The sequence below is a fragment of the Myxine glutinosa genome, chromosome 7 (assembly GCF_964187855.1).
Source record: "Myxine glutinosa chromosome 7, kmMyxGlut1.1, whole genome shotgun sequence".
Taxonomy (NCBI): Eukaryota; Metazoa; Chordata; class Myxini; order Myxiniformes; family Myxinidae; genus Myxine; species Myxine glutinosa.
The window spans coordinates 169891626-169915740 of record NC_136267.1 but is presented as its reverse complement, the minus strand read 5'-3'; the positions used below and the strand labels follow the sequence as shown (position 1 = coordinate 169915740).

At 42.9% G+C, this 24115-nt stretch overlaps 1 protein-coding gene across 1 annotated transcript in view; it reads left to right on the top strand.

The window, feature by feature from the left end:
• The window catches only part of ACAA1 (acetyl-CoA acyltransferase 1), a 193093-nt gene that overhangs the window by 29070 nt on the left and 139908 nt on the right, over positions 1-24115 (top strand). Inside the window, exons 2-3 of the mRNA XM_068123575.2 lie at positions 10338-10542; positions 15005-15098. Coding sequence (XP_067979676.2) covers positions 10375-10542; positions 15005-15098 — 262 coding nt within the window. The 5' untranslated portion in view covers positions 10338-10374. The remainder of the gene's footprint in view (positions 1-10337; positions 10543-15004; positions 15099-24115) is intronic.

The window sequence follows — 24115 nt, the reverse complement described above, 5'->3', positions numbered from 1 at the left end:
CGGACAGACCACAGACAAACGGAACATGGCTGACTTACACAGGGATTGATGGCAGGGAGGGACAGGTAGTTCGATGGCACAAGGTGCACCTTAGCTCGGGGACAGGATAAAGCACGGTCCAGTCCAGAAGATGCGGGGAGGCCTCACAGCGCTCGGAGGTGGTCTCGCTTGCTCCAAGCTCAGCGCGCATCTGACGTCACCTCCTCTCCCTGCGCATGCTCAGCGGGGAGTGACACGCCCTTGGCTGGTTGGCTCCGCCCCACTGGGGCCGGTCCACCGCTTCCATTGGGTGCGGGGGTTACCGGGCTCCGCCCTTGACGAGGAGCTGACAGGGAGCCCCTATTTGGTAACCCCGTCGAGCACATGTTCGATGGCGGCTCGTTGGGAAGGCCTGATGCCCTCCCAACACCCCCTACCAACCAAGCCGGAGTGAGGACGCGCACTTCCCGCGCCCGCCGCTGCCGTTGCTGTTGTTGTTGTTGCTGAACCGTGAGGAAGAGCTGCGGGGAGGTATTGGGAGGTCCTAAACTTCCTAACGGTGCCATACAATCACATTCTGGTGCAACGAAGGGTCAGAATTAATGGAAACGAGTCCTTAACTGACATAGACTAAGAATAACTAGCAAGATGTCCTATAGTTGTCTTACATGAGATGCGGTGAACCTGGGCACGACATTTAATGGGGGAAATAGGGGGAGGTCGGGTCTACAGAGTGTTGTTTACAGAAAATGGGACTAGGGAATGGGGGATTGGGGATAGTTGGGAAGTATTGAGGAAATAGGGGAATATTTACAAGCGGATATGGATGGATGCAAATCCCATATCCGCAACAATACGTTAAGACCAACCTCGTTATCTTCAACGAAAATCGTCATCAAACACCAGAACCAATGAGTTTCGAGCATTTGCAAAAATATTATTACGCGTTTCGGACGGTGAAAACGGCGTCAAATATTCTAACATTGACGAAGAATTATTTTTTAGAAATCTCGCAGCCGTATGGGATAGTTTTTCATGGCCAGAAATATGGTATAAGCGGTTTACATATTTAGTTTAGAAATACGGATAGTTTTTCACGGCCGGAAATATCCGAAATTGAGACGGAATTCACCGAATTAATCACTGCAAGCTAACTTCTTCTGGTGGACGAAGCCGCCGTGCCCGGAGAGTCAGAGAACCAGCCCTGGCGCCTGACAGCGACTGAAGTTAGAAGACTACACACTTACTGTGAAAACGTATGTTAAGCCCAGTTAAAAATAGGCCTTAAGCTAGCACATCGTATAGTTACTTCCTTAAGCTTCTTGTGACATTTATTGTATGCTGGTATTGCCATTGGGGAGGACTGTCTGCTCTTCTCTTTTACCAAGTCTTACCAGGTACGGTACCTACTACACCTACCTACTACAAACTACCTACCTACCTACTACCAACTACCTAACCTACTGATGCCATGGTGATGGGTAAAATAGTGGCAAGAGGTTTTGGCTTCGCCGGCTCATTGCGGCTTTGCAGTCGGTACTAGTAGAACTCTGTGGTTAAGAAAAGGAAGATAACGCTGACTCACGTCCTAAAGGTACTTCCGCAAGATGGAGGAAATGACGTAAAATTGACTAAATAATTCATAGTTTAGGAGTCGCGGAAGGCGAGAGAACGAGGCCATTCGTAGGGTTTGAAGATGGTTTATTGTAACAGCAAGATCCAGCACACACTAAACTTGAACGGAAGTCGGCACGCTTATATAAAGCCAAAATCCCTCTTCGGAGGGCGTGGCTCCTGCAACCGTGCGTGCGTCACGTCCGCACAACCACAAGTCCAACAGGCCCGTGCACGTGTATTATGCCCAAATAAGGTAATCACATAAGGTAACCGCCACATGCGGTTACCTGCACATAAGGTAACCGCCACAATAGTAAATTTCATTCGATTTACTTTGAGGTCGTTGGAAAGTTATTAGTCCCCTACCGGTGTACACCGGAGGGGGACTATAGGTTTGCACTCCGTCCCTCCCTCCGTCAGTCAGTCTGTCAGTCCGTCACGCAAAGAACAGTTTTCCGGACTTTTTTTCTAAACGCTTAACGCTAATGATTTCAAACTTGGCACATGGTTTCTTCATGATAAGTTACAGATTAAGTTCGAACTTCACGACGTTTTGATCATTTTTGACAAAGTTATGGCACTTTGAACTTTGGGAATTCTGATAATTCTGATGATCCTTAACTCAGTGCCGTTTTAAGTTTTAATTTCCTTTAAAAAAGATTTTCTCTGCAATAATTGGACCGATTGAGATCAGATTTTCAGCGTAGGAGGGACTCGGTCTGTAGAATATTTTAATGGTAATTATGACGTCAAAGGTCACGTGGTTCGGCCGCCATATTTTTTTCACGAAAACACGAAAACCCCTTTTTCTCTGCAACGGCTGAACAGATCGAGGCCAAACTTTGCAGACAGAATCGCATACCCTTGACGAACAAAAAAGTCAGCCAGCATGACGTCATGCGTCACATGGTTTCAGAGTTATGACGTTTTTAAGCATGAACCTTTAAAACCGAGCTCCTCCCTCATTTTTGATCCAATCGAGGGGAAACTTCACAGATTTGTTCAGCATGTCAGTCCACTAAAATGTCCTTTTGGAATTTGCGATAGGGCACGTGGTTTGGCAGACATCGTTAATTAAACGAAAAAGAAAAAAGAAAAAAAAGGATATATCTTGAATCGCTCGTTCCTCAGACCGTGAGTTGGTAATTATATAATTCACACAGTGAAATACGTGCAGGCCGCTCCACGGAGCGACCTTGCGGGCTTATCGATGAGGCGAGGCGTGACACACATGTGTCTCAGCACACCTCAGATCAAGTTTGAAAACCAGCATCAACCGTGCATAAATTTGCATATTCGATCATTTTTGGCAAAGTTATGGCACTTTGAACTTTGGTAGGGGACATGTATTGCAGCGCAATACTCAGAATGCTTGTTTAACAAGTAATAAAAACATTTAAAAAAATGAAAAAGGATGTAGGGATGTTACTGGGAAAAGTAGGAAAACAAGAAGAAATGATCGATTATTACACTTGGAAAAAAAAATCAGTCTGTTTAAACATAAAGATACAGGGTTCTATTTTGAAAGTCCGTCTATCTTTCTGAATTAAATGAAGATGATGTTTTATGTATGGCGGCAGCAACCATTTAGGATTTTAGAATAAAGCATGACGGACACTGAATGAGCACATAAACAACAACAACAACAACTCTGTCATGAAAGGTCCGGTTGTCACGTGGTTCACTGTATTTTTCATCCTCATTGAGATTTACAGATATGTGGTTGTGAAGTGCAACTTGATGTCTTTGATTAAAACCGTCATTAAAGCGATTGTCAGCCGGTCGGCATGCAGGATTGTGCTATTAGAAATGTCTATGTTGCACTATTGGACTTTAAAGAAAGCTGATGTGGGAGGCCCCTATTTGTGAGTGGCCCCCAGCGGCTGCGGGTGCCTAACGGAAGCTCTGTTACTCCCTGTTTGACATGAAGCTCTCTCCATACGTACTGTTTGACATGAAGCGCTCTCCATACGTCCTGTTTGACATGAAGCGCTCTCCATACATCCTGTTTGACATGAAGCGCTCTCCATACGTCCTGTTTGACATGAAGCGCTCTCCAGATGTCCTGTTTGACATGAAGCGCTCTCCATAGGTGAGGATGAGACTACCGGAAGTAAGCTGTAGTGCCCTTTTGTGGTTTGTTTTCAACGTATCCAATCACGTGACTTGTCGTGAAGGATGCACTAACCGGAAGTTACGTAGTTCCGCGGGCGGCTATACAAACATTTCGTATTATTTTTCATAAAACTTTATATTGTTAGAAAGAGAATTACTTCTAGCTTGTCGGAAAGTTAAAATTTTAAAGATCAGACAAGAATTAAGCGAGTTATGATCAAATAACCTACACCGTTTCCATAATTTCCGGCTGTAACACGTGCTCTTTTGTGGTTTGTTTTCAACGTATCCAATCACATGACTGTTGTTGCGAAGGGTGCACTAACCGGAAGTTACGTAGTTCCGCGGGCGCCTATACGTCCTGTTTGACATGAAGCGCTCTCCATACGTCCTGTTTGACATGAAACGCTCTCCATACGTCCTGTTTGACATGAAGCGCCCTCCATATGTCCTGTTTGACATGAAGCGCTCTCCATACGTCCTGTTTGACATGAAGCGCCCTCCATATGTCCTGTTTGACATGAAGCGCTCTCCATACGTCCTGTTTGACATGAAGCGCTCTCCATATGTCCTGTTTGACATGAAGCGCTCTCCATATGTCCTGTTTGACATGAAGCGCTCTCCATACGTCCTGTTTGACATGAAGCGCTTTCCATACGTCCTGTTTGACATGAAGCGCTCTCCATACGTCCTGTTTGACATGAAGCGCTCTCTATACGGCCTGTTTGACCTGAAGCGCTCTCCATACGTCCTGTTTGATATGAAGCGCTCTGCTCTCATCCTGTTTGACATGAAGCGCTCTCCATACGTCCGTTTGACATGAAGCGCTCTCCATATGTCCTGTTTGACATGAAGCGCTCTCCATGCGGCCTGTTTGACATGAAGCGCTCTCCATATGTCCTGTTTGACATGAAGCGCTCTGCTCTCATCCTGTTTGACATGAAATGCTCTCCATATGCCCCGTTTGACAAGAAGCGCTCTCCATACGTCCTGTTTGACATGAAGCGCTCTACTCTCATCCTGTTTGACATGAAGTGCTCTCCATATGTCCCGTTTGCAACGAAGCGTTCACGACTCATCCTGTTTGACATCAAGCGCTCTCTTCTCTTCCCGTTTGACACAAAGCACTCTCCACTCAAATTTGTGGCATGTACTTGGGATTCACGTGAGCCCATTCCTGTCAGTGTAAGGTGAAATAGGAGCTATATCCGCTCTCTGCTCTTCTTCTAATCGTCTCCTCTTTCTGAACCTACTTTCCTGGATGATTGATGGCACCTGCCAAATGTTGTTCATCCCTAAGTAGGTCAGAATGTGCAATTGGGTTCTGTAAGCACTATGATATAATCTGCTTTCCCATGTATACTTTAATTGTGCCTTTTCATTGTGATTTATGTCCATCCAATAAAATTAATTACATGCTCATGATTTCTATCGTAAATACCTGCCATTGCTGATTGAATAAACCTAGTCCTTGTTGAATTAATGTGCTTGTTAAACTGTTGAATGTTTCCAATCATCTCACTCTCGTGCTTTCCACCATTGGTCCAACATAATGTGTTAGTCTAGTTCGAGGGGAAGTTTTTGCCCCACTGATTGGCTCCGGCATTGGCCAAAAGCCATCCACAGTTTGCTCGGCCATACAAAATAAATAAACAGGTGGCTGTTGAAGGTGTGACCCCTAATTAGAGTTGCCATGCCAATGGTAAGACAACGCGTATCCATGGAGCGAGAACCCTGCTCATCTCAGCGGTTCTAATCGGCGTCCATGGTTACCTAGCAACCTGTCAGCCTGCAGAGTTAGCTGTGGCCGGTGGCCTCAGGACCGGAGGTCTGGTAGAGGTCCGAGGAACGCCCTCGTGATGACCTTAGACCCCGGGACCGTAACAATATATTTGGAGTCATCAATGCATGAGTTTCAGTGACACAGGTTCTTTTTGGAAAACTTAGTACAAAGCAGTTGCCAATGACCACATGGTACGAAATCCATACAAACAGAGAAAAATTCCTGTTTCCTTACTCTGTGTACTGTATTTCTTGCCAATTTTATCCCTCTTTATTCTTTCTACATTAAAAGTCAAACGCTGCACATTATTACATAAATATATGCTGAAAAGACTCGGTTTACAGGTACTCGTTTCGGGTAGTAACAGAGCGATTTCCTCTTATAAAGTGTGGTGTTTCCACAGGGTTATGGGTGAAATAACATGACACCCCCCAATGTCTGACTGGCACATTTATTCCTCGATTTTGCCACACTGTGCATGTGCACCCGGGTAAGACGCAACATGTCAAAATATATTCTTCTGTGCCTGAGGGCAACCAAGCTCACCTGCTGAAACATCTCCAAGTTCATTATTAGACCCAAAATTGTTTCCACAGAACAAATGCTAATTCTGTATTTTCTTTTAAATTACATGTGCTTCTGTATTGTTTAACTGTAGCATGATTTATATATGGTAGAGTTTGCTTATGTCAGGGAATAACGTCAGTCAAGGCTCTGAAATCTGCAAAATTGTCCTTTGACATCGAACTCGTAATATCTTCTCTCCTTTTTCTTGATATTGCTCATAAATGAGCTTGCTCAAAATCTTACTGTGTAATACCAATAGTGTAGCAGCATAGCAAACCTGTTGTGCATTTTGTGATACAAGCACCAAATTTGGCACAAATGTACATTAATATGTTGCGAACATTTTCAGATATTGGGCCACTTGAAATTCCGTAATTTTTTTTTTCAAATTTTTTCAAATTTCGTAATTTCAAATTTTTCGGGTGACACCGTCACAATTTCGGTCTTCGAGGCCGGCCGATATAGTGGGGCGGCTTAGCCCAAATATTCAAAAGAATTGTGCATTTTGTGATACAAGCACCAAATTTGGCACAAATGTACATTAATATGTTGCGAACATTGTGTGGTCAGCAATGAAGACGAGAGTCTGAATTACATGTATGCAAAAGACCTTGTGAACCAGTGAAGCAAATACACGGGTAAGCATGAATTAAATCTAGGGCATGATATAATTTCCATGATGTTTACCTCTACACTCAATGGTGGAAGGAGGTAATGTTTTGATCCCAGCTTGTCTGTATGTCTGTTTGTCTGTTAGTCCACAAAATTCCAGACAAAGCTTGTAGTAGTGGTAGTTGTAGTGGTAGTGGTGATAACAGAAATTGTTATATAGAACTGAACTTATATTATTATTATATGCAGAAAATAACTTCATTTCTATATGCCCTGCAGTGGACAGGTTAATTGGTTTATGCACTGAAGGGGTCACCCTGGTGTGCACTGCTGTGTTCTGCCTCACTGAGTTGTTCAGGTATGATGTACTCAGCACAAGCTTCCGGTCGGCCCGGAGGTTGGGGTGCGGGGCCTGTCACGGAACGTCAAAACAAACGGCCTGCCGGGGCCGCCCAAAAGTCGGGCGTGAGGGGCGCGTCCACTAATGGAACGCCTCTCGCTTCCCAGATCGAGGGCCACGTGGTCAGGAGAACCTCGTCCCTTCCGGTCACACTTTGCCTATCGGCCGGCCTCAAAGACCGAAATTGTGACGGTGTCACCCGAAAAATTTGAAATTACGAAATTTAAAAAATTTGAAAAAAAAAATTACGGAATTTCAAGTGGCCCAATATCTGAAAATGTTCGCAACATATTAATGTACATTTGTGCCAAATTTGGTGCTTGTATCACAAAATGCACAATTCTTTTGAATATTTGGGCTAAGCCGCCCCACTACAAGGGGGAAATGGTAGGGAGCTTACCAGGTATTACTCGGGTAAGGGTTCTGCGCGCATTGAAGAGAGTTGTACATGGGGCTGAATTTTAATTTTAATTTGAGTTGAATTTTAATTTAAGTTAATTTATCACTCCTGGTCACCATGACCATTATCACAATTCGCCAGACAAAAGAAAAAGATGGATCTTTTAATTAGGCGCACCGAACACAACAGTTTCGAGCCATAAATGTTTTGGGCTGCTTAAAAAAAACACCTTTCTTCTGGGTCCGTGGTATGGACCTGGACCGAACACCTCTGATGAAATTTTCTGCGATTCAAGATTTGGAGGAAATATTTTTTCCAAAGTGAAATTATTTCCTCATGTTCATCATTTTAGTCCCACAAAAATGTTGGCATGACAACGGCCAGCCCACAGCACACCTCTGTGGTCATGGAGAATATCCCATCCCACATCAAATTTCACCTGGCATGCACATGAAATTGTAATAGATGGGTGAATTACCGGTACCATAAACAAATTACCACATTTGTTCATATTCCTCCTGATTGTGCTTTGAGCTCGTTGTACGTATTGACGTAATTGTTTGAGAGATCTATCATGTATGGCAGTTGTATGAAGGATGTATTCAGGTTGTATGAAGGAATAGCCGCATATTCAGGTTGAAACCTCGTCATGCTGCATCTTTGGTGTTGACAAATCTGCTCGAATTCTACATTTGCCTTTTTTACCTGGACAAAACATGATAACATACAGGTCATTTTGGGGATCATGGGACTCATTTTTAAGCATGGAGGGTTTATTTTATGTGATTCGTTAGTTAAGCATGGTTCCTGCTCCACACATGTTCTATGGTGGTGAAAACCTTTTTTCTATGGTACTGTTCTATGGTTCTATGGTGGTGAAAACCTTTTTTCTATGGATCTATGGTGATCTATGGTTCTATGGTACTGTTCTATGGTTCTATGATACTGTTCTATGGCGGTGAAAACCTTTTTTCTATGGTTCTATGGTACTGCTCTATGGCTCGATAGTACTGTTCTATGGTTCTATGGTGGTGAAAACCTTTTTTCTATGGTTCTATGGTACTGTTATATGGTTCTATGGTGGTGAAAACCTTTTTTCTATGGTTCTATGGTACTGCTCTATGGCTCGATAGTACTGTTCTATGGTTCTATGGTGGTGAAAACCTTTTTTCTATGGTGGTCTATGGTTCTATGGTACTGTTCTATGGTTCTATGATGGTCGATGGTTCTATGGTATGGTTCTATGGTGGTGAAAGCCACGCGTTTTTACCCACGCATGAAAAGGGAAAAGCGGAGCTAAACAATTGGTTCACTTCTGTCCGCCTGCACTTCTGTCTGAAAACGTCAGTTAATGATCGAGGAACAACTTAATTTCAATTGAATGTTATATTTGAACATGAATCGGAAAAGAAACTTGTAGTTTCACAGGACTTTGGCTCTGAATTTGTCCCGATCGCGCATGCGCAGAGAGGCGTGAGATAATTTTTCTACTGTCTGTCTGTCTGACAGTCAGACAAAATTGGGAATCATTCCAAACAGGAAACTTACTGCTCTTAAGGATGTCATAAAGGACACAAACAGCAGGCACGAATAACTAATATAACGTCTTAAATAAGGTGGTGTATAAGACACTGCATCACCGGCGGTAAACTTCCACAATTTTTTTTTTCTACGACCTTTAAAATCTTTATTTAATTTCAATTGAATACTTAAAATTTGAATACAATTTGAATTTGAAATTTGAAATTGATGAAGATGGCTTGAATGAATGAATGATCGTTTTAAGGCCATTTTCCCCGCTAGATTTAACACCCGCGGGGGTTAGCCTTTCGGGCCCCATGACAATCATGGTTCCCTGTTTGAGGCAATGTTTTTATGGCCGGATGCCCTTCCTGACGCCAACCCTTGGTCACGCTCTTACGATGCGCAGGGATGAAGATGGCTTGATGAATACAATTTCAATTGAAAACTGTAGAACACAAATCGCCTTTTTACAAAATCCTCCGTTTCGCTGTACTTGGGACCAAATATTACATCATTTTACGTCATCACGACCAATCGAATTTGTTGCTCGTAGACCCGCGCATGTCCTTCTTCTTCAAGACGACACGGGGTAAGGTGTTCTATGAACTCTCGTTTGTCCTTTAATGAACTTATTCTAATATTTTTAGCTTTTGGTGTGACACTATCTTTTAACATTAAATTTGTTAATTAAAAAAATTTTTTAATTAATGTTTTAATGTCACAAGGTCTGTTCATTAAAAATGTTGATATGTGATGGGATCTTTGGGAAAGTACCACTTGTCTCTCCCGCTGCAATGGTTCTATTAGCCTCGTATACTCTGTATACCTTGCACACCTTGGGGCATGGTGCTGATAATTACTTTTTCTTGAGCTCGGTGTGTGTATTAATTTGAGTTGAGTGCATGTGTTCTGGTTTTTTAAAATATTGTCAAGTCGGTCTTGGCAGGTTTGCTGAATGAGCAATGATTTAGAATTTTCCACACTCTGCTTATTGGTAGAGAATTGATGGCATGCTTAATATGACACATCAGCATGTAATGTCGCACATGTCGTGTCACAAATTAAAATAAGCACCACGACGCTCTCCAAGGCAGAATTTATGGCTGTGTTTGCAATACTTGTGTTCAATGTGATTTTAAATGGTGTTTTAATGAGTCACGTGGCCACGAAACAGCCATCGGTAGTATCAGTGCCTCTTCGAATGACGAGGAGCAAATGAGATGTGAGCATTTCAAGTACTGATGTATTTTGGTAATTAATTTCAAATAACTTGGGGAAATAATTAATCTCGAGCATTGTATTGATGTGCAACAATTGCCATGTGTTCTTTATTCCTACAGGGCGACAAGGCTTTGGAGACATCGCAGTCCGTTCAAAATGGATCGACTTCAAGTTTTGTTGCGACATGTTTCACCAGGAAATGGTAGTCTGCCTGGGAAAGACTCAATGGCGAATGAGATTGCCAGTCCTATGAGTGACAGCGATGTTGTCGTGGTCCATGGTGTTCAGACTCCTATTGGAAGAGCAAAACGTGGTGTGTTCAAGGTATGTATCACCTGAAGTGTAAAGCATGATGTAGGATGATTTTTTTTTACAGGAGACATTTTGGAGAAAACACTGAGTGAGTGGTTGTGTGCATGTGTATCTTTGAAAAACATTTGGGTTACCTTGACGGGTAATGCCCCTTCTTAGCCCATGCGGCGGGAGACGGGGCGATGTGTCCTGTGTTGCTTGAGATGTGGCTCCAGTAGCTTCTTGATATTGTTACGGACGCGGTTTAGATGTTATTTTGACCGAGCGGTTGGTATGACCGCGACCGAACAGTTATTCCCCGACTAGACCCCGATTCCACCCAGACGTTGACCAAATCGCGCTATGCTAAATCAATGATGGAAAGGACACAACGACTGGGATAGATGAAACGACGCAAGGGGTACAGTTCTCAAGACCTCCGGAGGAGGGTATAATTACAGTGGTGGAGAAAATGGGGTAGATTACACGGTAGTGAGGTAAAGACACAGAAGAGATAGGCACTTAGATACAATCTTATCTTATCCCAGACAGACCACAGACAAACGGAACAAGGCTGACTTACACAGGGATTGATGGCAGGAAGGGACAGGTAGTCGATAGCACAAGGTGCACCTTGGCTCGGGGACAGGATAAAGCACGGTCCAGTCCAGAGGATGCGGGGAGCCCTCACAGCGCTCGGAGGGTACGTCTTGCTTGCTCCAAGCTCAGCGCGCATCTGACGTCACCTCCCTCTTCCTGCGCATGCTCAGCGGGGAGTGACACGCCCTCGGCTGGTTGGCTCCGCCCCCCTGGGGCCGGTCCGCCGCTTCCATTGGGTGCGGGGGTTACCGGGCTCCGCCCTTGACGAGGAGCTGACAGGGAGCCCCTATTTGGTAACCCCGTCGAGCACATGTTCGATGGCGGCTTGTTGGGAAGGCCTCATGCCCTCCCAACACCCCCTACCAACCAAGCCGGAGTGAGGACGCGCACTCCCTGTGCACGCCGCCGCCGTTGCTGTTGTTGTTGTTGTTGTTGCTGAACCGTGAGGAAGAGCTGCGGGGAGGTATTGGGAGGTCCTAAACTTCCTAACGGTGCCATACAATCACATTCTGGTGCAACGAAGGGTCAGAATTAATGGAAACGAGTCCTTAACTGACATAGACTAAGAATAACTAGCAAGATGTCCTATAGTTGTCTTACATGAGATGCGGTGAACCTGGGCACGACATTTAATGGGGGAAATAGGGGGAGGTCGGGTCTACAGAGTGTTGTTTACAGAAAATGGGACTAGGGAATGGGGGATTGGGGATAGTTGGGAAGTATTGAGGAAATAGGGGAATATTTACAAGCGGATATGGATGGATGCAAAGCCCATATCCGCAACAATATTTATGTTTTAAAGTAAGGGCTGAGTTATTTAATTATTTCTGAGACTATTAAACACAAACATTTTGATGGCCCATGCCATGACAACGCGTGCTAGAACCCTGATTATAGGGGTGACCAACTCGGAGGGATTCGCTCAATAACTCCCACCCATAGGATTAGCCATTTCACCCCCCACTCAAGGAAAAATTGGACCCTACCTCATACTCACAAGAATACCTTGTGGCCAGCTGATAACCATATGAGCCTCTCAATCATACACCGGCCCCAACCTGTTATAAGTTTAAGTATGTCGTTGGTAACTGAAAAAAAAGCCTGGTGTTGGCTTAGCGGTTAGGGTGCTGGCTTGGGATCCTCGGATCCTGGGTTTGAATCCCGGTCGATCACTGAATTAACGCCAGGGGGGTTGACTCAGCCTGTCATCCTTCCGAGGTCGGCAAATTGAGTACCAGTTCACTGGTAATTCCCTGTGTGTCGCAAGAGGCGACTAACAGGGTTGGCGACAGGAAGGGCATCGGCCATAAAACATTGCTTCAAAAAGGGGACCACTGTGCCTGAAAAAGGCCAACCCCCGCTCTGTGGGGAAAAATGGCCTCTAAAGGTGGTTCTTATTTCTTTGTTGTTGGTAACTGAAAACACACACAAGGCATGCATGAAAGGCCTCGTTAGCATTCATGCCATCTTGAAATTGAAAGTCCCATATTGTGGCAGCAATTTGATATTGCAAAAGAAAGTCTCAACTGTCAAAAATGAAATTGGATGCTTCAATCTTTTTTAAAAACTTTATTTGAAGCCATAAGTATTTCTGCCATAAATGCATTGCATTGCATTTAATGCAAAGAAATGGCTCAAAAAAAAATCCTCCTTCAACCCAGCATGACCAATGACTGATCTTGTGTCCTTTTCAATGCAAAATGATTAATTGTACGATGAGGAATTAAAGCAAACATAAATATGTAATTTTTATTTGCCATAGTTATTCAGGATGGCCTAGACCTAGAGGCATGCACACTCTCCTATAAGTTGTCTCTCCTGGGTTTGAATCTTGGCCCAGCTATAAACTGTCATCACAGGCATCAATGTGTGCACCGTCCCTCGGATGGATGTTAAACTGGGCGTCATGTCTGATGTCTGCTGACATTAGTCGGTGGATGTTAAAGATTCCACGGTGTCCTCGAAGAATAGGCGTACTATCGCTGGCACCTTGAGCAAATTATAAATTCCTGCCTTAACCTTAGCCAAATATCACGCCTGGCCAGCCAGTTCGTGAATAACTTGGGCCAAGGTGCCCATGGCTAATTCCACATGAACATGGGAATAATTGTGGTCATTAAAGAAGAAGAAGAAGAAAATCTTCCTTAGTTATTGTGCATAGCACTTGATGACTCCAGAATATAATTTTTTATTCCGAAGCCACAGAAGGTGTCAGAGGCAATTTTTTTTTTTAGGTTTTACTGTTTGTTCGTTGGTGCGTCCATTCGTCTGTCGGTCCGTCCGTCTGTCAGTCTGTACATCCGTCTGTCGGTCCGTATGTCCGTCTGTCATTTCCTGATCACTTTTTGTTAACCGCGATATCTTGTGAACTACTGAAGATATTTTTAACAATCTGGTTAAAAAGGTGTAGGCCTATTATGATGAAAAGATGAACCGATTAAATTTTGGTTTCAAATGGTCAAAAGGTCATGTGACATTTAGCTGAAAGTAGCAGACTTTAATTACTGTGGTAACTTGGAATTGCAAATGGAATTTTAACCAAACTTGGTACAAGTATGGACAATGATAAAATATTAACTGATAAGATTTTTGGGGGCAAAGGTCAAAGATCTAAGGTCAAGTGCCTTTTGATTGGAAACCTGTGTTACCACAATAAAATAACTTATGACCCACTTCAGAGATTTAGACCATGCTTGCCATGCTTATGGACTGCCAAATAAAGATGAGCTGATTCAATTTTAGGTTGAAAAGGTCAAAGGTCATGTGCCCTTTGAAAATGACTTAGCAGACAATAACTCGAGTTAGATGCATCTGATGTTGTCTCTTCTACTTGTGTGTTTGCTCTCTCTTTCTCTCTCAGGGAGCTGTAATTTTATAATGTGACCTTTAAAGAGGTCAAATGTATCAGTGGGTTGACATGTACCATGCGCAGATGCAATTGCGTCAAATTCTACTTTCTAGTTTTGAAATGAAATTTGAAGCCAAAACACACTTGTTGAGCATTTTATTATTATGTAAATGTAAGCTGTTGGATTTGTCTGGTTAGACTGTTAGAGCATTCCCATCTGAACCTTTTGCTCAATATTTGGAACCACAGCTTAATTCGCACTGGCTGCCCATGGTCTCCCTGAACGGGTAATGAACGTAGAGCAGCAACGAAGGCTGGAAAGGGTGGAAATGGGAATGGTTCGGTGGATGTGCGGAGTATCGTTGAGAGAGAGGAAGACAAATGATGAAATGCGAAATATGATGGTAATAGAGCCTGTGATTGATGCTGTGAAGAGGAACAGGTTGAGATGGTTTGGTCATGTGTTGAGGAAGGATGAAAGTGACTGGTTGAGAAAAGTGATGGAAATGAATGTAGAAGGAAGTCGAGGACGGAGAAGACCGAGAAAGACTTGGCTAAAAGTGGTGGAAGAAGAAATGCGGGCAAGGAGGTTAACAAGGAGAGATGCAGAAAATAGGGCAAAATGGAGAAGATTGTCATGGGGACCGCAAGGCTAACCCTCGCTCTAGCAGGGAAAATGGCCTGAAAATGCATGTTGTTGTTGTTTGTCCATGGTCTCCTTCTGTCCTTGTAATTTCTGTTAAATTATGCTGATGTTTGTTGCTGTCTTTGTCCCACACGTGATTTATGTATAAGCTGCAACACGAGCTTTAAACCATGATGTACAAAACAAAAGAGTGAAGTTATATGGCATTTGCTTTTGCATTCTTGTTAAACTATGGTCTGCTTGGATAGTATGGATTTAGATATGGCATTAGTGGGTGATTTTGTTGGTCATGACTACTTTCTCACTCCTTTCTATGAAGGTTAAACATCGTTCTTGATTGTGCTCTTTATTCCATTCCCTGTCTTCCCCCCACACTGTATCTCGCCTTGCAAACACCAAAGGATATCATGCCAGACGAGATGCTCTCGCATGTGATGGCGGCCGTCCTGAAAGCTACGGGCCTGCCAGCAGCAAAGCTGGGAGATATCTGCGTGGGTATGTTTATCACAGATCGGATGAATGGTAGTGATGGTGCAGATAAGAGCAGCGGGTTTTGGAGCCGATATGAATTCTGACAATTCCACGCAGGAGGATGGTGGGTACAAGACCTCAATTGGACCATAGAGTCGAGATGCCTATTGGCACGTAAGGTCTCATGGGGTTGTGCTCCCCATCCGGAACCACCCCGTTTAAGAGGCTAAAAAGGGGGGGGGGTACCCTCAAATTCATTAAATTTATTTTAAAATCTCCTCTGAAACCATGGAGAAATAACCATCAGTCTCCCACAGGGCTATTTTTTTGTATTGCTTTCACTGCAATGGTCAAGGCCAATGATCTCACTGCAAAGTGCAAAGGTAATCCTAACCCTCACCCTAACCCTAACCCTAACCCTAACCCTAACACACAAAGGCATACTTGTTTTAACACTCACAAGTGCTCACTAACAGATAGCACAGTGGGATTAATGTCCTCTCTGAAAGGAAGTCTTACTCAGTGATGTCGTGCTTTGTCTCTGCAGAGCACCTGGCTATTGTTTTGTCACTGGATCCAATTTTATTGCGAGTGAAATGCAGACCGCATAATGCGGAGACTTGGAATGCTATATGTGAGCTATCCTTTCAGTGTTCTTTTGTTCTGTGCTCAAAAGCTGGATAGAAACAGTAAAATTAAAAGCTGCACTTGCGAAATAGTATTGTTTTTAAAAATTGTATCTCGGCCCAGCCCCTAACCTGTCATCCCGGTGTATCACAAGGCAGGTGATTCATCGATGTGTGTGCCAGCCCTCGGTTGGATGTTAAACTAGGTGCCATGTCTGCTGGCATTAGTCGGTGGACGTTAAATATCCCACGGTGTTCTTCGCGAAGAGTAGGTGTGCTATAGTCATGTTTCCTCCTCTTTTTGTTAAAGGCCTTGTCTCTGACAATTGGCTTGGGTTTCGGCCCAGTCACTCAACTCTGAACATGCTGATTACTTATGTCGCTGCAATGCTCACAGGCCTTCCTTTATCTCTAAGAAGTCTGGACCGTCTCATGCATTCAACATCAACGATTTCACTGATGCTCCTAAAAATCCCTCTTTCTTTTTGGAGATGACGCCACATTTTGTCAGAAAGTACAGTACATTGTGCCATTCCATTAACTTTCAGGCAGAAGCTATATCACCCTGCTGACCTGGAATTGATCTGATGTTGTTCTGACAAATGGAGCCCATCTTTCAATCCTGCAAAATCTGTTTCATCTTCATGCTCCGAATGAAAAGTCAAATTAAACAATTTTTTTTACCATGATCCCCCTACAGGAAGAGGTTCAGTCTCTTGGATTTATTGGCCTCGTCGTCCACCACAATCTCTTGGACTGATCATATAGCAAAGCTGCCTTCCAAAGCCAGCCAAAGACTGGGAATCCTCCATTGTTTCAAGTCATTTTTTTGTATACTTAGACGAGGCTCGTATGAGAGCTAACACATAAAACATATAATAAAGGGAGAGAGAGGGAAGCACAACAAGAGTATGGAACAGGTACATTGGGAGATCTGTGCAAGGGAGAGGGCTGGGGATAAACAAGATGGACACTGCAAGGATTTTCAGGAAAGAAAACGGAATTTGAAGGAGCTGGGTTTGGGGTGTTTTAACAGGGGTAGAAAATATCAAGGTTTTGGATGGGGGAAGATAATAGATGGGGGTGAACAGCTGTTTTGAAGACCTGGAGGGAGGAGTGGGATTGAAGAGAGTGAGGGAGTTTGTTCCAGAGGAGGAAGAAAAGAGGAATGAAGGAGTGAAGGTGAGCAGAGAGTCTTGATTTTGGCAATTTCACCAGAAGAGGGTTGCTGGCAGATCTTGTGTGACCTGTAGGAATATTCGGGGGACAGAGCACAGAGAGAGAGCAGGGGGAGCAAGGCCAGAGAGGAGTCGGTAGAAGACAGAAAGATCACCAATCTGCCTGCGGTGAGTGAGTGCAAGGCCCTCAGAATCAGGTTCATCGCAGGAGATTCCAATGATTCTAAAAGCTTTGGATTCTACAGCGTGAAGCCGAGCTAGGTGTGAGACATGAGCACCAGCCCAGAGGGGAGAGCAATACTCCATCAAGCTGCGAATGAAAGCTTTGTACGTGGTGAGGAGCTCAGTTGTGCCAAGGAAGGACTTCGCACGACGGAGGATGCCCAGTTGGCGACTGGCTTTGGAGGCCAGCTTGGAAATGTGGTTTTCCCAGGAAAGATTATGGCAGATAGTGAGACCCAAAAGCTTGAGTGACAGAACTTCTTCAAGAGGATTGTTGAGAAAGTAGATGGGAGGGTTGTCCAGACGGTCTTTTCGGAGAGACAAAGTGAGAGTGTGAGATTTGTCAGCATTGAAAGACATGTTCCACTTGTTTGACCAGTCTATGATATTATCCATGTCCGCAGAGAGTGAAGAGGCTGCTGCCTGCCGATCTGAGGGATGATTTATGGATGAAGCGGGTCAGTCACTTGAATTTCTTCGTCTCATCTTCAACCAAAATCTCTTGGGTTGACAATAGAACAAAACTCATCTCCAAAGCCAGCCAAAGACATGGCATTCTCCATTGTTTCAAGTCATTTCTTGATAATTCTGAAATAATCACAACCTACAAGGCCTTTGTCCATAGCTCAGTGGTGTACTGCCCTCCCTTTTGAGATGCTGCCCAATTATCACATCTGTCTCTTGTGGATTTAGTAAAATCTGGAACTCTCACGATGAAACCATCTCCATTTTCTATGATGACACGAAAGCTTAGTGGCTGTTGCTCTTACATTACAGACAGGCTTTTTCGGTCTCTTCCCCGGTCTTGTTATTTTTGCTGTCTCAGCTCTTCAACTCGCTCCAGTTCCTCCATGATATAGTTATTCCTTCCATCACTCTATCCTGGTTAAACCCCAGCATTCAGACTTATCACCTGCTCCCATTTTTTTCCAAGTTTCTCCCGCTTTTGGAGCTGTCTGCCAGAAGCAGTTTAATCGCACTCTTCCCTCCAGGGCTTCAAGCATCTGATGCAGAACAATATCATGTCATCCATCACCTCTACTACCCATGCTCTTCTTTACCCACATTAAGCCTAACCCTGGACAAACCCTTTTACATGCAGATTAGATTCCTTCCATCCTCTCCTCATCGTTTTTCCTATTCATTCATTTCCTTGCTCGTTTTGTCCAACAGTGGCTCCGTTGCCCGAATGTCGTTACGTTTCCTCTTTTACCCATGAGCCTCGATCTTAAATGAGAAAGTGTAAAAGCACTAATTAGGCCAGTAGCCAGCAGCATGTTCTTCAAATTGATGTAAAATATTGGGTAGCTGGGGGGTTGAGGGCCATGTGTGATGATGTCATGGATATCTTTGATTGCGTTGTGATGAATGCCCTGCACGATCTAATAATTTGGGTGCTGAGCACCAGGGAGAAGGACAAAAGTCTGATTCAATTCCTCCGACATTTTGTTCCTATTTCCAATATATTGTGTTGTATTCTTTTCTTCAATATGCATGTAAGCTTGTATCTTGGTATGAGGCAAATATTCTTCTGCAAAATGATAATTGAATTAAATCCACCCCCGAAGGTGGACCGAGGAGATGTTTTCACCCCTGTCTGTTCGTCTGTCTGTGAACTGGATATCTCAAACTGTGCACGGATTCGCACATAATTTTGTGGACAGGTTGGGTATGCGACTAGGATGAATTGATTCGATTTTGGTGAGGATCTGGATTCGGATCCAGCTGCTCTAACTTGTTAAGTGATTCTGCGCCATTGAAAGATAAGGCCAAAAACGACATATCTCATGATTGATTTCTCTAAACGTTGTTGACGAATTCGGACGAAACTTGGTGGACAGGTTGAGTGTGTGACAACGACGAAGCGATTCGATTTTGGTGAATATCCGGATCTAGAACCAAATACGAGAATATTTCTTTATTTAATTATATAATATATTAATTATAATTATAATTAAAAATTGTAATTTTTAATTTAAATTTTTTAAAATAAACTAACCCTAACCCTAACAACTCAGGTTGAGTGTGTGACAAGGACGAAACGATTCGATTTTGGTGAATATCCGGATCTGGAGCCAAATACGAGAATATTAATTTATTTAATTATATAATGATATTAATATTATAATTATAATTAAAAATTTTAATTTTTAATTAAATTTTTTAAAAATAAACTAACCCTAACCCTAGCAACTCAGGTTGAGTGTGTGACAAGGACGAAACGATTCGATTTTGGTGAATACCCGGATCTGGAACCGAATACGAGAATATTTATTTATTTAATTATATAATTATATTAATTATAATTATAATTAAAAAATTTAATTATATAATTATAACTTATAATAACATAATAATACTAAATAATTTATAATAATAATTTATAATAATTAATTATAATTAATTAATTATATTAATGATAATAATAATTAATATTAATAATAATAATAATATAATAACATAATATAATAATAATTGTAATATTAAAATTAATGTCTGCTAGTAATATTATTTATAACAATGATAATTATGATTATAATTATATATTTATTTATTTATTTATTTATTTTATTTTAAATGCTTCTTCACCATTGAGTGATGGGACCAAAAACGATACAATAGCATGATATTTCAAAACGTTTTGCACGAGATATGACAAAACTAGGTGGATGAGTTGGTTACATGACAAGAATAATCTGATGAGATTTTGGTTCAGGTCCGGATCCAGATCCGGCCTATCAGTGGGATACAACACGTAAACTGTTCAGCCTGGCTACATGATACACGTTTATGTCGATAATTTGCAACACATTCCTCCCCCTCCTCTTACCCCCAACCCTGAACTTTGAGGCTATGACTTTTCATCTCCTAAAGCTTTCCCTGGCACAACCCGAGTACAATCACGAGTTTTCAAGTCACACCATACAGAAGTTTAGGAATGCATCAAAGTCAAACAAACAAACATGCAAACACGGATGGGATTGTATAACTTAGAGCATGATTTATTCCTCATTTTAGACCTTGCCAATGAAGGCTGTTTAAAAAAAAAAAATTTGTCACAGTTTTTTCTCTTTATACTTGTCCTTGATTTGTTTTCTATAAATTACACTCACCAATCGCTTATGTCATGTAATTGATGTAAGTAAGCATCGCCATCTGTGATTATACATCATGCTGTACAAGTACACCCAGACTCGTTCTTGGTCACCACTTACTGAGCATTTCATGAACAATTTATTTTATTTTACTTCCCATATGGGAAAAGCCCACTCTCCATGAATCTTCACGGTACCAAAATGAGACATTTTAAATGTCTTCACATTAACGTCAGGGTGCAATCACTTGCTCTTAATTTCTCGGCTTATGTAGAACATCTGCTTGAGGGCATGTCATATGGAAGATAGCTTAATAATCTATTTTGAAAGACATGAGGGAAGAAATACAGTATAGCTTCATATTTGAAATCTTATGCCATGTCATATTCCCTGCTCATAGCATAAGTTTATGACTCCCATGGGAAGCTGGCTACCAGTGAAGAATGTGATATATTCCTACCGACAACACTGTATTGCAACCAACTCTGTAAGGATCTCTAGTGAGCGGCAGACTGCCCCTGCACATTCCAGGAAGAGTTTGTATGAACATAATATTAACTGCCTTGCATCTTCCACATCTCCAAGCTTTAGTTTCACATGGCTTGGCTGGAATTGCACGTGATAAGGCGAAGTGTTGTGTTAAGCATGCAGGTCAGGTTTGTTAAATTGAATGAAATAATTTACGTTGGAACCCTCCTAATTTTCCCCCTGCTTTTGCAAAGTGCTGCACAGGAGGAGTCCAATAGAATGGCTGAGAGTTGGCAATTTTACATTGTGTTATGTGTGTGCAGCATCCCCTTTCGTAAAGCCGTGTGTGCATCTCCGTGTTACTCTGTCTGAATAGATGTGGATATGTACATTGTACAGCTTTTTTTTTTTGATTGATTGGACCAAAGCTGTACATTATTAGCCCCCGTTGGACGTAGTACAAAACTGGGGCTTATGGATTGGGTCTCGTCTGCGCGTCCACGCGTCTGCTTGTCTGCAACCATATCTCGGAGATGTGTGGACCAATTTTGTTCATACTTGGCACAACGACAATAGATGAAGGTATACATATGCACATCGTTTTGTTTCGCGATGTGATCAAAGATGGCCGACTGGCAGCCATTTAAGTTGTAAAAAGCCCTCTGTTGAACATGTCCTCAACCATTTATCAGACATGCATTTGCTGATGGTTGTTCAAACTTGGCTCACAGATAATGAATGATGGCTTACATGTGCACGTCATTTCTTTTTGAGATCAGATCCATGATGGCTGACTGGTGGCCATTTTGTTACTCAAATGTAACCAATTTTCTTCAAACTTGGCCCAAAGACAATACATGAGTATACATATTGTTACGGATTCGTAACTGCCGTTATTGTGGTTTTCCTCCACTTGAAAGATTTCGGATTATATGTACTATTATTGTCTTCCCAAGGTTTATTGTTTATGAGCAGTTATTTAAAGTTAAAAAGGCTAACTTTAAATGATACAGGACACCGAACCGGAAAGACGAGAAGGTGAAGAGAAAGAAGCGGCGCGAGCAAAGTCGGAGAAGACGCATGGCGTCAGCGCTCCGGAACGAGCAAGGTTTATCGACAGTCGCGAGGGGATTTTGAGTTCCTGGAAGGGACATCCGGCGATAAGAATATTCGCTGGAGTGGAGAAATCTGCGTAGACAGATTTGGGGCGCTGAGATTCCGACGAATCCTCGCCTCGTTGTAACGGCTCAAGCCAGAGCTGTCGGCCATCTTGCACCCCGTGTGTCGGACACCTGTGAAGGTGTGCTTCATGTCATCTTCACCCCCAACATCGTACCGTCTGCCGGGGATGGGTGTGTGCGACCGCTTCGTCTCCAATTACGTTGCGGTTTGCTGAGGGAGCGGTGAAGGTGCGCCTCTGGAGGGCGCCGTTGTACAGTTTGGCGGGAAGAGCACCCTTGCCCACTGTACACGCTTCGGAGATCGACTGGAGAGCGAGATTCGGGCTTCGACCGGATTTCGTTCCATCGACCGCTGGAGCGAATCCCATTCGCCTTGGGAAAGGTCTAAGAGACATTGAGGAGTGTCGTTGCACTCGCTGACCACGCCATGAGTGACCTGACTGTATATAAGAGATATATAGAGTGCACTCTTAATGGCCATTTGCTGTACCGTATTACCTGTGTGTGATTTATAATACAAGTTTGTTCATTTATAATCATTGGTGTGGTTTCACGATTGATTTTCAACACAGGGTAATATATTTTTCTCCCGGGGTTCCTCTCGGGGTTCGGAGGTTACCGAGACCAGGAGATTGTGGAGGACTCCGTAACATTATGGAGAAGATTTTGTTTTGTCCTTCGATCAAAGATGGCCGACTGACAGCCTTTAACTCCATACAGCAAAATTACTAAAACCACGGCGGGAGCTATGACTTTTTCTTCTTGTTTGGCAATGGACTTGAAATCTCAGAAGCCAGTAGTCTTTTGTGTGATCACAATGTAACATTCTGATTACTTCTGCCACTGAAAGTGGAATATGCTGTGTTTTTACCCCTGTTTGTTTGTCTGTTTGTCTGAGCAGAATATCTCAAAAAGTTGTGGACGGATTCAGATGAAGCTTGGTTGTCAGGTTGGGTGTATGGCAAGGATTAATTCATTCGATTTTGATGAAGATTCGGATACTACAATCTTTGAAGTGCATTGAGAGATAGGGCCAAAAGCGATACATTGCATGGTATCTCAAAAAGTTTTACACGGATTCGGATGAATCTTGGGGGATGAGGTTGGATAGATGGCAAGACAAGCCGATTCGATTTTGGTTAAGGTCTGGATGCAGATCAGGCCTATCAGTGTGAACTTAAACTGTTCATCCTGGCGGAGGTATGCTCCGCTCTTGTTTCCAGTTCCCAAACGCCATTGTAGTTTATTGTTGAATTATTCATCAAACGTTTAATTTTCTGCTACTATGATGGGTTTAGTCAATCTTGAGGACATACAGCAGTTACATGGTACCAAGGGTACCAAGACAAATGATACCAATAAAAAATACACTTTTTTTTTTGTATACTAAGTCGAGACTCGTGCAAGAGCTAACTGTACAGTTAGTACAATTCCTGCAGGTCGCACAAGATCTGCCAGAAACCCTCTTATGGTTAAACTGCCAAAATCAAGACTCTCTGCTCACCTTCACTCTTTCATTCCTCTTTTCTCCCGCCTCTGGAACAAACTCTCTCACTCTCTTCAATCCCACTCCTCCCTCCAGGTCTTTAAAACAGCTGTTCACCACCATCTCTTATCTTCCCCCATCCAAAACCTTGATCTTTTCTACCCCCACTAATTCACCCCAGATCCACTTTTTTGAAATACCGACTTCTTTTCTGGAAGTCGTTGCAGCGTCCATGTGTCTTATACTTCTCCCCCCCCCCCCACCCCCCCCATCCCACGCCTCCTCCCCCCAAGCCCTCTCCCTCCCACAGATCTCCCGATGTCCCTGCTCTCAAATGTTGTGTTTGTGTTTGTGTACTTACCCCTCTCTCCCCATCTTGTCTACCGCTCCCTTTATTATATGTTTTATGTGTCTGTTTGATTTTTAGTGCGATTAATGTTAGCTCTTTCATGAGCCTCGATCTTGTACCCCAAAAAAATAAAAATTGAAGGCTGGATCAGCTGTGTGCATGACTTTGACTAGCATGCTTGATATTCGAATTTGGGCTTGTTTTCCACAAATACAAATACTGTTACACTTCGTGATGGTGCTTGACCCTCTTCTCTTTATCGCTGACCATCAGACATGCTTCTTCTAGGTCAAGCACTTTGTGTACAAATGAGCATGCATGTCACTGGTAGTTCACCCCCATCACCATGAATCCTTGTGTTCAAACACCGAGTGATTCAAAACTAACGCAGTGCAAATTGCTCATCACATAATTGGCATTTTTTAGTCGTTTGTTG